The sequence below is a fragment of the Ascaphus truei genome, chromosome 4 (assembly GCF_040206685.1).
Source record: "Ascaphus truei isolate aAscTru1 chromosome 4, aAscTru1.hap1, whole genome shotgun sequence".
Taxonomy (NCBI): Eukaryota; Metazoa; Chordata; class Amphibia; order Anura; family Ascaphidae; genus Ascaphus; species Ascaphus truei.
This window is the reverse complement of record NC_134486.1, coordinates 290,173,419-290,185,698: the sequence shown is the minus strand read 5'-3', so window position 1 is coordinate 290,185,698 and position 12,280 is coordinate 290,173,419. Positions and strand designations below refer to the sequence as shown.

The 12,280-nt window shown below is 42.0% G+C and overlaps 1 protein-coding gene and 1 pseudogene across 1 annotated transcript in view; one reads left to right on the top strand and one right to left on the bottom strand.

Moving 5' to 3' along the window:
• The window catches only part of REV3L (REV3 like, DNA directed polymerase zeta catalytic subunit), a 150,674-nt gene that overhangs the window by 100,232 nt on the left and 38,162 nt on the right, over positions 1-12,280 (top strand). The window contains 4 exon segments of the mRNA XM_075597629.1: positions 336-4,605; positions 5,407-6,299; positions 10,998-11,080; positions 12,152-12,277. Coding sequence (XP_075453744.1) covers positions 336-4,605; positions 5,407-6,299; positions 10,998-11,080; positions 12,152-12,277 — 5,372 coding nt within the window.
• LOC142493506 (non-histone chromosomal protein HMG-17 pseudogene) lies at positions 7,545-7,931 on the bottom strand (annotated as a pseudogene).

The following is a 12,280-nucleotide window of genomic DNA, read 5'->3' as shown; positions in this document are numbered from 1 at the left end:
CAAAATTGGAGCAAGGTAACTTAAGATATTGACACAAAGTGATGTTTCTTTAGCCCTTTTATGTTTTGAAGCCACATTCCAATTCCAGAGATAATTTTTGGTACTAAATGGAGGTCTTCTCCTCTACAGGGTAAGAATGCAGTTTGACAACTTGCGTAATAAGGTCCAACAGTGCCATGATACAGTACATCTCTTGCTCTATTTCATGTTTATTTGTAATGCCTGTTTTCATATATAATTCAGCTGCAGACAAATATTTTACTAATTCTTTTAATTTTGAGGACTTCTCTCAAGTGTGGAAATTGTGAAAATAACACTATCCATTCTGTTTCTAGATAATTCACTGAATAATGAAAGTACCCTAACTCACTCCTCTGTAATTGCAAAAAGCAAGTTATCCGTGAAGACCTCCATCTTTCACAAAGATGCTGCTTCTCTGGAGCCACAGTCTTCTGCTAAAACAGCCTTTCAGTGTCAACACACAAGTGCTCTTTCATCTCATGTTTTGAAAAATGAGAGTTTGATAGAAGAGCTGTCACAGTCTTCTGTAGAAAAAGGAACTGAAGTTTCTATCCATCCTTTCACAAATGATAGCACTTATAATATGAAATATCCTGCATCTTTTAACAATTCTACCCACCCAGAAATCTTGCATAAAGAAGGAAGCAAGAATGATATTCTCCCTATTCCAACAAGTGACAAGAATGTCTATGAAGACGGAATCTCATCAGTGAACAGACATGTACAATGCAGGAAGTTCACCAGCTTCAGAAAAGTTGATAAGGACACCTCTTTCTTGCAAATGACACGTCTTGTTAATGAGGGTACATTGGATAGAAATCCGAGAAATTTTACGGAGTTGAGTAACGCCAAAATTCAAACAACTGCTGAAGTAAATGATAAATGTAGTAACAGTTCTCAGAATAGTTTTTTCCCCACAGTCTTAAGTGAAAGTTGTGATATGACACCATGTTTAGATGGGAGTAGAACCACAGTGCATCCTGTAGATACTGGCATTCACGAAGGAAGCCTTAATAAACTTAAGGTACGGTATGAAGAGTTTCAGGAACACAAGGCGGAAGTGACAAGTCTTAGTCAGCAGGTGACACACTACAAATTTTTTCCCAGTGTTGTGCTTTCAAACTGTCTGAACCGACCACAGAAATTGACACCTATGGTTTGTAAGCTTCAACAGCCTAAAAAACAATCAAGGCTGAAGTTGGCCAAAAAAATTCAGGTTGCAGTAAACAACAAAGAGCCAGCAAGTGAAACAGATCCCCTGGACTGTGTGAGCTCTCAGGAATCTGTAGACGTATATGACAAAATTAATGAAATGGTTCATCAGCAGCCGGTGGGGGAAAATGATGAAATGGAGTGTCCTAATTACCACGAATCTGTAGGTTTAAATGATATTGGACTGTTAAAAGACATCAGCTATGCCCCGGGTAATGCATGTAGCAAAAGCCCTCCAGATGTTGACAGGGTACCATCCTGTGATTTAGCTGTAATGATGGATGATGGTGCATTTCAAAGAAATATGTCTGAAATGAATAGGCTTGAATGTCTTTTTGGGGAAGGAAATACTGAATCTGACTCATCTGTGGCACTGTATGGAAATAAATATACTTTACGAACAAAACGGAAAGTAAATTTTGAAAATGAAGACGGGGAATCAAGCTTGGGTGCACCCAACTCAAAATTAAGTCAGCCCCCGCCCATGGAAGCCACTGAAGATGATGTGCTTGGTTCTCAAAAGACACGCAAGCGCAGAAAGATTTCCAATAAGCTGCCACCAGTAATTATTAAGTATATAATAATTAACCGGTTTAAAGGCAGAAAAAACATGCAAGTGAAAATAGGAAAATTAAATCCTGGCGAGGAGCAGGTTAAGCTGACTGAAGATAAAATTCAACTATATGATAAAATGGCACCTTTAAAAGATTTCTGGCCCAAAGTGCCAGACTCTACTGCGACCAAATACCCAATATATTCAGAAACACCAAAGAGTCGTCACAAAAGAAAAACAAAACCGAAGTCTGCAAAGAAAAAACCAGGGAAACTTCCAAAGACACAGAATAAAATCCTTAAACGAACATTTCCTTTAAGAAGAAAAAGAATACGTGCTTTCCTTACTCCTCCCGTGCCATCATATAATACGGAAACCGAAGACTGTGATATAAACTATAAAGATGTTATGTCAAAACTTGGCTTTCTTTCAGAAAGGAGCCCAAGCCCAATACTTATGTCTCCTCCACGCTGCTGGTCACCCACTGACCCAAGAGCGGAAGAAATTATGACAACTCCAGTTGAAGAGACTCCTCTTTTTAAAAGACCTGTTGTATGCAGTAATAAAAGAGAGAATGTAATTTCAGTTAAAAAAAGGCAGAGGAGAACACCACCAAACAAAACCAGGAAAAAAATATTGATAAGTCCCACAACAGCAACCAAACAAGGAAATACAATCAGTCAGTCTGATATGGGTAAAGATGGAAAAAAACAAAAGGGGAAATCAAAGCAGAAAAAAAGTGAAAAGGCCCCAAGGAAGCACACTAAAATTAAAGCTAAGAAAGCAAATACTCCACTTGATGGCTCAGAATCAACTGCACTTCAGCACAAAGAGCAACCAGCAACTCCCATAAGTGGAGCTGCACAAGCACCGTCTGTTACACAGCAAGAGTTCAGTTTGTCTGGATTTTCTCCTGGACATCTCCCTTCTACACAACTAATATCAACAGGGGGCACACAAGAAGACTCCTCATCTGGCTGCATACCTTCTTTCACAGGAACACAAAACTCAATACATTTCCAGCACTGCTCTGTGATTCAAAAAGACCTCAATTCTATGACAACGCCTATACCAATGAGTCCAGTAATAGAGGCATTCAAAATGAATGCAGCAAGGACACCATTTTCTAATGTATTTCAAATGGAGTCAAATACAACTCAAAACAAGGCACCACATTCTTTTAGCCTTTCACCTCCATTAATACAAAATGCACAATTCACCTTAAGTAATGCATCTTGGAGTAGAGAGGATCCTATGGAGGTACAGAAAAGGCTTTTAACATCTCTCGGCAGGTTGCGTGAAATCAAAGGTTTCCCAGACCCACTGCCATTTGATAAGTTGCAGTCAAAATTCTTTCCATGTACATTTAACAATCAGCAACAAATAGCATGTTTACAGGATGCAACTAAACCTTGTGAACCCAATTCTTCGGTTACATTTTCAGAGGAAAGTCGTGAGGCACTTAAATCACCGAAGAGTTGTCTGGTAACATCGCTGAGAAGCCCTGTGAAAATGTCGGCTTGGGAGCAGAAACAAAGAGACCTTTTTGACGCAACACATTTTGCTACTCAGAGGCTGATTCAAAATTATACACCAGACATTATCTCCTGCACAAAAGCTATTCAGAATACAATTAAAGCAGGTACCCCACAAGCAATAATTGATGGACAGTCTGGAATAGCTGTTCTAAAGGAATTGCTTCATAAAAAAACACAAAAAGCAAAAGTGACAAGTGTACTAGAAGAGTCAATTGCTAAGCTTAAAGGAAGCTTGTCTGGTCCATCTGAACCAAACTGTACAAATAAAAAATCACAGTGTGTAACACCCCGCAGAAAACCAAGGACTCCACGAAGCACAAAACCTAGAATACCCAAGAATTCGAAAGTCAACTTGGTGAAACATTCAAGTGGTTATCAGAATAAAAGCACTACATCTGATGGAAGCCCTGGATTTTTTTCAGACCCTGGTTTTGAAAGCTGTTACTCTCTTGAAGACAGTTTGTCCCCTGAGAATAACTACAACTTTGATATCAATGCTGTAGGGCAGACTGGTTTTTGCAGTTTATACACCGGAAGTCAGTATATCACAGCAGATCAGAATTTGCCTCAGACATTTCTGAGTGATCCCTTTCCTGGCCATGCCGCAGAAAACGAGTCTCTAAATAATGAAGGTCACCTTGGTACCATGGATCAACCGGTTTTGCTGAGACCAAATTCTCTCAGCCCTGACCTTTTTGAAAAAACCTCAGTCGATGTAAAACAAAACCCTCTCCTTAATCAGTGGAAAAATGGTATACATTCTCAGAGTATTCATCATCCATCCTCAATTGACGGACTTTATGTTAGACAGTCAAGGGACTGTTTGAATGAAAACTTTAAGTTAGGTAGAAAAGGGTCACACAAGGATGCATTAACTAATTCAACTGAGACACACTGGGCTCAAGCAGGAATCAAATGCAGCATCAAAGACGCATTGTTTGATCCTTGCCAGCCTCTTAACTCAAATTCTTCTTTTACTGGACTTCTGTCTTCACCAGAGGGTGATTTTATGGATTGTGTTTCAGAAGATCTTGAGTTGTATATTTCAAGACACAATGGTGGGCTAACGCCAACTCCCGACAGTTCACCAAGATCCTTAAGTTCCCCTTCACAGTCAAAAAATGGTAATTCTACACCACGCCCAGCTCACATTTTAAAACCTCTGATGTCTCCACCGAGTCGTGAAGAAATTATGTCAACATTGTTAAACCATGACCTCATGGAAACCATTTATCAAGAACCATTTTTCAGCAATCCTTCTGATGCACCAGAAAAACCAAGGTAAGTATGTAAAATAAAATAAAATTTTAAATGTTAATCACGGTTTTACATATTTAAACTTTTTTTTTTTTGTTAGTCCAGCTTTGTGAAAAGCCCATTTGTTTTGAATTCATTCTCATTCTTTACGTTGTGTAGCATTCCAAGGTCTTTGTTTCTGCTGTAGGGTTTTATAAATAAATAAAAAATGGAGATTAGAAAAAGTAACTGAACTTAGGCTCACTCTTAATCACGCTATTGGAACTCGTTTGAAGTGCTTTTGTTATTGGTTCATCAAGATAATTTACTACAATGAGCGAACATTTAGAAAGGTTAGAAGTACCACCAATTTTCAAAGTGATATGTCCATATTGTTCTGTGCAAATAAGTAACCATTAACTAACCTGCACAATACGTACAGATATCGGATAGCTAGTTACATTCGATCAGGGCTGGTTTATCCACTAGGCAGCCAGCTTTAGTGCCACCATTTTTTTGGTGGTGGTCGGCTAGTTTGCCACTTAGTGCAATGTTTCCCAATCCGGGATGCAGGCGTTCCCTATTGTGCCAGAGCAGGGAGAAAGCGGGGTAGTTGCTAGGGGGGCTTTTTCCTCCACCCTGATTGGCTGCTGCTGGGTATTGCAGCCAATCAGGAGGAAGTGTTGGGAGCCTGGGGGTTGGACAAAGCATAGGAGAAAGCCGCATTGTGCAAGAGAGAGGTGAGGCTTGGTGTATAATTTCCTCCTATAATTTCAAGCTTTGAATAAATACTAGTATTTAGATAAGGTTACATCACCTGCACATTTAATGTAATTTTCCTTGCAGAGAGATTGGAGGGAGGCTTCTCACAGTAGAAACCAGATTGCCACACAATCTTCCTGAGTTTGAAGGGGATTTTTCAATGGAAGGACTACGGCTGTGGAAGACTGCATTCTCTGCAATGACGCAAAACCCTAGACCGGCATCTCCCACTCGGATTAATCGACTGGTTTTTGAACGAGAAAAAAATAGGCTCAATCCAGAAGATGATAAAAAGCTGATAATCATGCCATGTAAAAGCGCTCCTGCTCCTCAGAGGGTTCATATGTGGCTTCAAGCCAAAGATCTCTATGAGTCCTCTAAGGCGCCATGCAAAGATCAACTAATCCAAGAAACAAAAGAAAGTAAGAATATCAAAGTAGCTGCTGTACCCAATGGCTGCATCACTTTGCCTGCAAAAGAAATTCCGATTTTATTGGCGCAACCAGCAACTTCAGATGATCAAGTGGCTAATGAAAACAGTGTAAATAATCATATAGTCAGTCATCCTCCTGCTCTCTATACCACATACTCAAAACCAGTTGAACGGGAGGTTGATTTTGAACGAAGTGGTAGGACTAAAGAAAATAATTTGTTGGATAATTCAATTTCACCAGATTCTCCAGTGTTACCTCCGTGGCAGGAACCTGCGTCTCCAGATTATAAACAATATGCTGTTGGTGAAGACTGGAAAACCGAGGATCATTTTTCATCACCAACTAAGTTGTTTAGTACAATGGATTGTGAAAGGGCAGCGGGCCACTTAAAGGATGAAGTGAAAGAGGTCTCTACCCCGTCTCATCAGTTTAAGCAGGGCAAGCACAAATCCAAATCTGTCTGCCGACACAGTACACCTGTCACAGAAAGAAGACATCAGGAAGCATCCCCGGAAGCACTCCTCTGTACTCCTGTCAAAGCAGGTATAGCGTTAAAATGTAGTGACAATTCGCAGTGTTTGATAACTTGCATTGTTTGACCATTTCCCTTTGTTTGGTTGGGTTTTTCAGGACTGCTTTATATTCAGGTTTTCATTATGATCGTTTAAACTTTGTCACACAGCCACCTACAGACCAAGTACATAATGTAGCACCACTTCATACGCCTATGTACAGTATGTTTACAATGTTTTTTAATGACTAGAGGGAATGGGATGCCCACCCACAATTCCTGACACCAATTTAATAAAACTAGAGGATGAAATGGATTTGTGCTATAATATGGAATTTTCAAAATACAAACAAAACAAAGAGCATTGGTACTGCAGGAAGTTCCTTATATCACTTTGGCGGTGGCTGTTTCTCACCTGCCTGGGTTCCAAGTGCAGATGACTTGCTTTTTTCTGTCTCATGTTCTCTAGTATGAGGTGTATACAATACGAATTGATCTCTGAGCATCGTTACAAAGTGGCAATGTTACATTTCCTGGTATTTTGTTTCTGTTTAGTTACTGAATTTCTCACTAGCATGCACCCAGTTTATAGGACCTCTTTCTTCTTTTGAGGGTACTCGCCATTTTGGATTTGCAATTGTATTACAAACTCTCCAACAAATGTATTTTTTTTCGTCAAGCCTTGCTGGTTTTCTCTTAACGGTACAATCCCTCTTGGCTGACCAAAAATAGCATATTATAAGCAAGGCAGGGTTTGACATCTCTGTACCTAAAGCCTTGTAACTTAGCATTTTATTTGGCTTTTCTAAGCAAATAGCCGTTCTTAAATCAAAGGGTTATCTGCTTCATTTCTCATGTCTTTGTGAGATGGCCAATGAAGAGGAAAGGTGGAGGGGCGGGCATTGCCTCTGCAAATGCCTGTTCAGCATTACATACAAGGGAGGGGCTGGAGGAATTCAAATCCTCCTATGTTAGTTTCCTGTATTTATAGACTAACTTTTTTTTTTTTTTTCAAGCCAGTTTCCAGCTTTATTGAAGATGCTTTTCATTAACAATCATGGCAAATCAGGCAGGACATGGGTTACAATTCGCAACGTTTTAAAACAACTTCTTAACAGGGATTGAGGGAAAGAAAATGGACATTATAATATTGGTTGTGAAACAGTTATCGGACTCCCTCTGCCCTAAAACGCAAAGCATCCTGTGCTAACATAGCTTTAAAAAAAAAAAACTCAACAAAAAACTTGCATCGTTATAAAACTTGATTAAAAAATATTATTTCAAACTGTAGTCACCAGAAGTACACAGTCATCAAAAATTCACACTGCTCACTTGGTGTCACCGGCACCCTCAGCCTTCTGTGCCTGGGCTGATTTTGCGCCTCCGTTTTCAGCGGCGTTGCTGCTGTCTTTGCCTGCGTCAGCCTTTCCCTTCCCTTTTCCTTTGGGTGCTTTCTCATCCTTCTTGGAGGTGCTGCCTTTTTGGGGTTGGCCTCTGCCTTGGGAGGGGCGGGCTTAGCAGATAACCGGGCAGATCTTCCCTGGGGCTCATCCTTTACTTTGGTTCTGTCCCCCTTGGACTCTCCTTCTCCAGCCTTTCTCTTGGGCATTATGATATCTCTCATGTGTTGTGTGGACGGAGAAGGACACGCGGTTGCCTCCCGAGCAATCTTTATAGACTAACTTTAAAATATATTTTGTAGGTTTTATTATTTAAAAAAACAACCTTTTATTAAAGTTACCCAGATTTACCCTTGGGTTTATGTTGGTATTTGAAGGGACTGCACCTTTATCAGCATATACAGTATCATATCTAGCATTTTATCCTTGATTGACGAGAAGACCTATAGTATCGTGCTTCTGCTGTCAGTGGCGACAGGTAACATTTCTGTGACATACCAGCACGTTCCCATCTCCTCTTACTTACGCTCCTAAATCCTATCTGATTCTTTCTCTTGTGGAATGTATTCATCTGCTTAGTAGAAGCTATCCAGGGACTCCTTAATTATTCTGCCTCCAAAACAGATAACACATTTTTGTTTATTATAAATCCAATTTAGTTCTATGCATTTTATAGTAATGCTAGTTAATAGTTGGAAGCTTTCCTAGATATCACTATGAAATCATAATGGAAATCTCCTGCTGGCATGTTTGATTTTAGTTATTGTTCTTAAAGTGTACGAGTCATTCTTTTCTTTTGTAATATCAAAATTTGAGAACGTTGAAAATGTTATTTAAAAAAAAACAAACAAAAAAAAAGCACTATCAAAGAAGGTTTACCATTGTATCAGATTTTTGCATACTGGCTAGTCTAGATATGGGGTAAAGCTTCTCTCAAACCTGTGTATAGTGACGGCAACAGCGACTCGACATCGCGTCAAAACAAATGCATTGCCGCCGTCGCTTGCGCTTATAGTAAGCACGGTGCGACGGCTTGATCGCAATCGCTGGAAGTCATCACAATTAGATTTTCCCAGCGATATCAGCCTGATGTCACTGTCGCGTCACCGTCTCTCACCCTCTCACAGTCTCTCCCTTATGCTCAGACTCCACTCCCCCCCTCACACACACACCTCCATACACACACCCCCACACACACACACTCCCCCCCCCCCACACACACACAAACACTTCCCCCCCCCACCACACACTCCCCCCACTCACATCCCCCCCCACACACATCCCCCCCCGACACACATCCCCCCCACACACACATCCCCCCACACACTTCCCCCACACACTCTCTGCCCTCCACACACACAACCCCACACACACTCGCTCTCTCTCCCCCACACACGCACTCTCACTCCCCCACACACGCTCCCTACCCACACACGCTCCCTACCCACACACGCTCCCTCCCTACACACGCTCCCTCCCTACACTCGCTCCCCCCACACACACGCTTCCCCCCCACTCTCTTCCCCCCCTACTCTCTTCACCCCCACTCAACCTCTCTACCCCCACCCAACCTCTCTTCCCCCCCCACTCTCTTCCCCCTCTCTCTTCCTCCCTCCCCTACTCTCTTCCTCCTCCCCTACTCTCTTCCTCCCCCCTCTCTTCCTCCCCCCCCTCTCTCTTCCTCCCCCCTCTCTCTTCCTCCCCCCTCTCTCTCTCTTCCTCCCTCCCTCTCTCTTCCTCCCCCCTCTCTCTTCCTCCCCCCCCTCTCTCTTCCTCCCCCCCTCTCTCTCTTCCTCCCCCCCCTCTCTCTCTTCCTCCCCCCATCTCTCTCTTCCTCCCCCCCTCTCTCTCTTCCTCCCCCCCTCTCTCTCTTCCTCCCCCCCTCTCTCTCTTCCTCCCCCCCTCTCTCTCTTCCTCCCCCCCTCTCTCTCTTCCTCCCCCTCTCTCTTCCTCCCCCCTCGCTCTTCCTCCCCCCTCGCTCTTCCTCCCCCCTCGCTCTTCCTCCCCCCTCGCTCTTCCTCCCCCCTCGCTCTTCCTCCTCCCCTCCCCCACTCTCTTCTCCCCTCCCCCACTCTCTTCTCCCCCCACCACTCTCTTCTCCCCCCCCCCACTCTCTCCTCCCCCCCACTCTCCCTTTCCTCCCCCCCCCTCTCTCTTTCCCCCCCCCCCCACTCTCTCTTCTCACACACACACACACACTCTCTCTCTCACTTTAAGGGAGCTGGCAGCATGCTCCTACCCGGGCCTCCCTCTCCCTCCGGCAGGATCAGGGAGAGGAAGGATAGCAGTGACTGGGTGGCTGCTGTTGCTGAGCTTCCCCACCCCCCCCCCCTCTGACGGCCACGGAAACCCTCAGGGGGGGGGGGGCTCGCGAAACCCCGGTTTAAAATCACTGCTCTACGGTATGAAACATTGCTAGAAACTGCCAACTCGCGTATCTTACCCAGAAAACATATTTCACCCGATCTTTTGGGAAAATGGTACAAAAATTTGGCAAATATTGCTGAAAATAGTTTAACCAACACATTGCTTTCCTTGAAATGTATTCCCTAATCAGGAATTCCTTTGAAAAAGTTACCATGGTTTTTTTTTTTTGTTTCTTTATTTTTCCATTTTTTTAAGTGAACTGGTACAGGTTTACACATCTCTATCGCTCAGCCTCTAATGATACAGAAGGCAAACAAACTCTAGTATGTATGTCTTATACGTACAATTATTACGTATATTAAGTGTTGGTACCTGCATACGGGTATGCCTTGACGTGGCATGCAGGCTTATAAATGCTTTGGCCAAAGGGTTTAACCAAATAATTATTTTATCCTAATTGGTAGGAGCGCAGGAATCGTTCTTTTTATTTATATAGTGTGCCATTAATGTACATAGCGCTTCACAGCGGTAATACACGTGACAATCGTATAAATAACAAATAATACAAAACACATATTGGGAAGAAGTGCTTTCAGACATAAAAGTGACATTTAGGAAAAGGAGTCCCTGCTCCGAGGGAGCTTACAATCGAATTGGTTGGTAGGAAGAACGTACAGAGACAGTAGGAGATCGTTCTGGTAAGTGCGTCTGCAGGGGGCCAAGCTTTATCTAGGAGGTGTGGACAATGAAGAATGAAAAAATCTGGAGCAGCAATGACATAGCATCAAAAATCAAATGGCACCAAGGTTAGGGGAAAATTTTAAAAAAGGCTTTATTTGGACATATTAAGGACAGCAGTCTCCAAGAACCCCCCCCCCCCCCCCATGCATTTCACACCTAAGTGGCGCTTTCTCAAGGCGTAAAGGATACAAATCACAAACTATATTGTTTTTCCTCCCCTAGAACAGAGAATCCTAAAAATGAGTCAGAGAAAAGAAGGCAACCCAGATAAACTTCGAAGGGTACTGTTAACAACTCAGATTAAGGTAAGTTTTTATTTCAGATAACTAATATATAACTTGATCGCTTCCTTTTATTTGAAAAATGAAATGCACACATTTGTGCTATATTAACTTTCTTAGGTTTAAAAATGGCCAAATATTCTGTTATACATTTTTTATATATTTCATAGGAAATTAACCCGGAGGAAGTATGGTGTGCCATATTCTATAGAAACACTAACTATACCTTCAGAGGCCCTAGACAATACATAAGGGTCATAAGAGCACCTAAAATGGAGACGATGAGCTACTGAAGTAGGCAAGTTAAGTTTTAGATGCATACAATGTAGACTGAGTTATGGAAGAGTTGATTAATGCCTTCCTCAGGACTCATTTGTAATACAGTCTGTGCCTTTCCATTTCTATTATTAGTAAGCCCCTGATATAGCAGTCGTATTTCCTAGGCACCTTTTTGTTTTTGAGTGGTCTGAACAAAATGTTCTAGGGTAGGACAGTTGGTCCTAATAACATTATATAATTTAAAAGGGCAAATTTGCCTTGTTTCGGCATCGCTGCAGATTGATTGATTGGGAACAATATCTTTATGTAATACTGGTTAGCTCACAGGCAGCTTGCTGTCAGCAGCCATTATAAGCTTCTGAAAATGTGTGTACGTTTAAAATGAAATGAGCTCACCCATTTCGAACAAAGTAAATAGATTAAAAACGAGGTTGATCAGAATGGATTGCTACTTCAATATTTTTTTGCCCTTTTTCTATTCGTAAGAGCCGCAACATATAGAGTACCAGGGACAACACTCAGATGTTCAAATGTATCGCAGAAGCCAAATGAAAAGAAATATAAATAAGGTTCCATCAATTGTCACACACTACCTTTTGTATTACTCCACATGACCACTCCCTATATCCCTTGCTGATGTAAATGACAGTAGGGCTATTAAAGCTGCACCTAAAACCTTTTGAAAATTGATGGAGTCAAGTCTCAAACTCAGTGGATGGGCTATATGAAGGCTTATGTGTCTTCTAGGGTGCACTAAAACCTACTAGAAGAACATTTTCCTCTGACGTGCTTGTGTGTTCCTATTTTTTTCCGTAGAATCAGTTTGCTGCTATGGCTCACGTGAAAAAAGAGACTTCTCAGATCGAGGGGCCCTCTTTAAACAACTCCTATGGCTTCAAAGTCAGTGCTCAAAATCTACAAGACGCAAAAGCTTTACATGAGGTA